General features: G+C 28.3%; 1 protein-coding gene across 1 annotated transcript; it reads right to left on the minus strand.

The window, feature by feature from the left end:
- Positions 1-277: 277 nt before the first annotated feature.
- LOC115717986 (14 kDa proline-rich protein DC2.15-like) lies at positions 278-882 on the minus strand. The gene has a single exon (XM_030646956.2). It carries the CDS (start codon positions 789-791, stop codon positions 438-440), a length of 354 nt encoding a protein of 117 aa, XP_030502816.2. The 5' UTR covers positions 792-882; the 3' UTR covers positions 278-437.
- Between the last annotated feature and the right edge of the window lie 3,838 nt (positions 883-4,720).

The raw sequence follows: 4,720 nt of genomic DNA on the forward strand, positions 1-4,720 counted from the left end.
GTTTTAGTCACAAGTAACATTTTGTTGTGACTAAAAATCACATTTAATCACAAAAAAAATTATGTTATGATTAAAAGTTGTCACTAAAAGTAGCAGTTTTTTCTAGTGATTGTGGTCTACAAAAGTATATAAAAATATAAAGGAGTGATTAATTTAAAGAATGCAATGATTTATTGAGCTACAATGTTATTAATTAATAAAAAGATCAATAAAAAAACATTAGAACCCAACAAATTAAACCATATATAATCATCATAATACTTTATTAATATAAAATCTCATTTTTGACGGCATGAGATGTGCCAATAACATAATAAAAATTAAAATTAAAATTGCTTCATATATGGTATATATATAGTAATGAAAACATAAATTAAATAAACATATATAGTGTACTAATGATGATTACACATGTTGAAGATAATGAGAAATTGTTGTTAATTAGGGCATTGGAAGCCAGAAGGGACTTCCTTGTTACACTTGTTGAGAAGCAATTCCAATGTAAGTGGAACATTAAGATTGATGCCTAAGATATTAGCTTTGATGGCAGTGCAAAGGCAGATAGCAGCTTCTAGATTAGCTATACCCCCAATAAGTGTGCAACAAGGAGTCTTGGATGGATCCCCAATAATTACAAGATGCAACAGATTTGCACACACTCCCAACTTAAGAGTGTCCAAAGGACATTTGGCTTTAGAATTAGGAGGAGGAGGAGGAGTTGTATAGGAAGAGCTAACCATGGTGAAGAACACCAAATTAAGGAACATAAGGAAAACAGTTGAACTACCCATATGTATAATGTTTCTAAACAAAATATTAATGCTATAAGAACTCAAAGAGATAATTTAGCTTCAAATGATTTGTTAAAGTTGATGGAATTAATGTTGAGACTGAGTTGTGCTTTTATAGAGAATAATAACTCTTGCTTTTTGTAGAAAATAATGATTTTAGTACGTAATAATTAGATATTATATGATATTTTATTAAGGCTAATTAGGATTTTGTCCCTTGAACTTTGACATATACTAAATTATACTCCCCGAACTTTTAAGGTCGTTAAAAATGCATCCTGAACTATTGATATTATTAGATTTAAAGACTTTTTTCCAATTTTAATAAAAAAGTCTAACATGGATGAAAGTTCAGGGGCCATAATTTAGTCCATGTCAAAGTTCGAGTGGTATGATTTGGTAGATATCAAAATCTGGGGAGCATGATTTAGTATATAAACAATCACTGAAATAGTAAAATTGAATGAAATTAGACAAAAGTCTTTAAATCCAACAATCTCAATAGTTCAGGGGACATTTTTAACGACCTTAAAATTCAAGGAGCATGATTTGGTACATGTCAAAGTTTAAGAAACAAAATCCTGATTAGCCTTTTATTAATGAACTAGTAGTACTATTTTGGTATCTTTGGAAGGATTAGGAATAGTACTGGAACCGCAACATTGGAGCTAAAATATTAAATGATTGTGATGTCATTGACTATTATATATATTCTTCCATATTTATCAATTTTTGTGTACATAATTGAGAGATTTTGTGTACATCACTACAATCTATTTTTACGGGAAAATGTACGACTAGAATAAAATATCATTAACTTAAGAAATTGTTACTAAGTCTCATTTATTTTTCTATTCAACAAGAAAACAGGCTGCGCTTCGCCTGCGGTAGTTAAATAATTATATAAATATTAATTGAAAAATAAAATTAATATCAAATAATTTTAAATTTAATTTTATATATATTTTTTTATAAAATATATATGCTTATTTTAAAAATAATAATAAATCTTTATAAAAAAACTATAAAAAATAAAAAAAATTTACCATACAATTTTTTATATAAATAAAAAATCAGACAATTTTTTTTTTTTTTAAATATACATTATAGTGAAGAGAATTAGAAACTAAATATTTCTTACACAAAATAGAGATTTCAAACAGAAAAAAAAAATAATAAATTTATAGAAAATTCATCATATAATTTTAGAACAACAATCATCACCGTATCTCATTTATAGTCACCACTGTATTTAAAGTTGATGTCATCACCGTATCTCACTTATAATCATCATTAATATTCTTTCTAATAAGTTTACTTTGTACATAAAATAAATTAAACAATGATCGGTAAGTATCTACTTTTATTATGTGAGGGAACAGAAGATGATAAACATAATAAATTTTGAATTTTGATATTTTTGGCATATTAGTTAATAATTTTTTTAATAAATTAAATTAGTTAATATTAACTATATCTCTCTCTGAAAAAAAATTATATGTAGATTAATTTTTTAAATACACACATATATATTTATTTATTAGTTATTATACACAAATATATAGTTTTTGTTTTTTAATTTTAATTGATTAGTGATCTCTTATTAAATAAAGCAGAATAAAAAAATTAGAAAAATGAGAGAATTAAGGAGAGAATAGAATATATATTTAGAAATTTTATTTTTTGTAAATATTAATTAATTATCATAAATTTTAAAATTATAAATAGATAGTTTAACTTTGTTTTGTTAGTTATTATGCATGATTAGGTATTTTTTAACTATTAATTATAAAATAGATAGTTTATTTTTTTCTTAAATTATTTATCAGGAGTTTTTTTTTTTTTTTTATACTTCAAAACAGTTTTTATATATATATATATATATATTTTTGCGAAATTACACACAGAAACTCCTATAGCAACTAACGGAGCAACCTAAATCGCAACCAAAATCCACATATGAAATTTAAAATGAAAGACCTTGGTTTAGCAAAGAGGATTTTAGAAATTGACATCATTAGAGACAGATGAAAGAGAACTCTCAAACACTCTCAAAGTGGTTACATATCTAAAATCTGTGACAGGTTTGGTTTCAACCAAGTAAAACCTGTCAAAACTCGCTACTCTTTACTATTCAAACTGTCTAAAACACGGGCCTATATAGATGATGAAGAAGTCAACTATATGGACAAGGTGCTTTATTCTAGTGTTGTGGGGAGTCTTATGTATCTAATGATTTTCACGAGGCTGGATATTAGCTATGGTGTAAGTATGGTGAGTAGCTAGGTTTATGGGACAACCTAGCAAGGAACATTGGAATGTATAAAAATAGATCACGAGATATCTACAAGGCACAAAACAACTTGGATTGGCTTATGGATTAAGCTAAAATTTTATCAACATAGCAAGTTTTGTGGATTCTGACTGTTCAGGGGACCTAGACACTAGAAGTGTTGGATTTTGTACCCTATCTAGCCGACCACTAATTAATAAATAGTTATAACTAGTGGGCCTATCTATATGGACGACCACTTAGTTCTAATTTTTCTATTATTTTATCATTTTTAATTCCATATAATTTAAATTCTAACCCTAGGTGTAATAGTATAAAAGGAATAGGATGGTCTCATTCTCATCCAATCCCTCATATAGCCTAGTTTACATTTTGTCAAACAACTAGAGTTCTTGAGACTTCCTTCTTCCTTCTTCTATTTCGAAATCTCATTCATTGTTCTTCATTAAATTTCGAGCCTATAGTGAGTGAGTGCATGTCCACCCATAGCAAGTCTAGTACTCAATCATAGTGTATAAGACTGTGAAGAATCCAACAACATGAAGGATAATCAGGCTCAAATCTTAATAATACGCTACGATAGAAAGGAACAAGGGTTAGAGATCTGAGTGAGATCGAGGAGTCATATTATTCCGCTGCAACCAATGTAAGGTTTCTTAACTTTATATGTGTTTAAATTCAATTATTTGAGAAATTCATATTTAGGATGTTAATAAACATATTTGTTAGTAAATCTAGATTCTGGTTAAATATATTCTAATACAAAGATCACATTTGGTTATGTTTTTCAATTAAGTGGATGGTCTATATGCCGGAAATCAAACATAGAAACCATTTTTTCCCTGTTTGCAACTGAAGTCGAGTACATTGCATGTACTGAAGCTGTGAAAGAAGCCCTATGACTTAAGGGAATCTCCATGAAACTTGGTATAGACCAAAAGTGTATAACTATCCATTATGATAGTCAAAGTGAGAAAAAATTAGGTTTTCCATGAGAGAACCATGCATATTGATGTGAGGCTACATTTTATTAGGGATACACTGATTGGAAGGAAAGTAAAGCTGGTCAAAATGGCCACTGAAGACAATGCAGCAGACATCTTCACCAACGCTCTACCTACTTCTAAGTTTTGTCACTGTTTGAAGCTACTAAATGTAATGGAAGTTTAGGCAGTGTTCAATCGCCTATGTAGTTTCCTAGTTTCTATGCATATAACTTGTCAAGGTGGAGATTTGTTAGAACTGTATGCCTAAGTAATATGCCACCTAAGCACCTAAGGAATCAGTTTTAACTAACTCTAGAAATTAGTTAATCTAGTTAGCTAGAGTAGAGTAAAATCATGTAACATACTCGGGGTTACTAGCTAAAAATACTCCTATACTTCTAATTAGTTACTTGATCCATACTTTTGTAATTCAAATTAAAAGCAAGAAAGAATTCATTCATTTATTTCTGTCTTAAGATCGTTAAGTGTGTTCAAAGACATTGTAGTTTGTTTTGTGCTTTGAGGATTGTTCTTATTTATGTCACTATAAATTTTTTTACTTTTAGTCACAATTAAACTTGATAGTGATTAAAATAAAAATTACAATTTGTTGTGGCTAAATGTGCTTTTAGTAGTCACAATACTTGTTG

This window comes from Cannabis sativa, chromosome 5 (genome assembly GCF_029168945.1).
Source record: "Cannabis sativa cultivar Pink pepper isolate KNU-18-1 chromosome 5, ASM2916894v1, whole genome shotgun sequence".
Taxonomy (NCBI): Eukaryota; Viridiplantae; Streptophyta; class Magnoliopsida; order Rosales; family Cannabaceae; genus Cannabis; species Cannabis sativa.

Coding starts and splice junctions, on each gene's coding strand:
- LOC115717986 (XM_030646956.2), bottom strand. CDS start 791: ATGGGTAGTTCAACTGTTTTCCTTATGTTCCTTAATTTGGTGTTCTTC.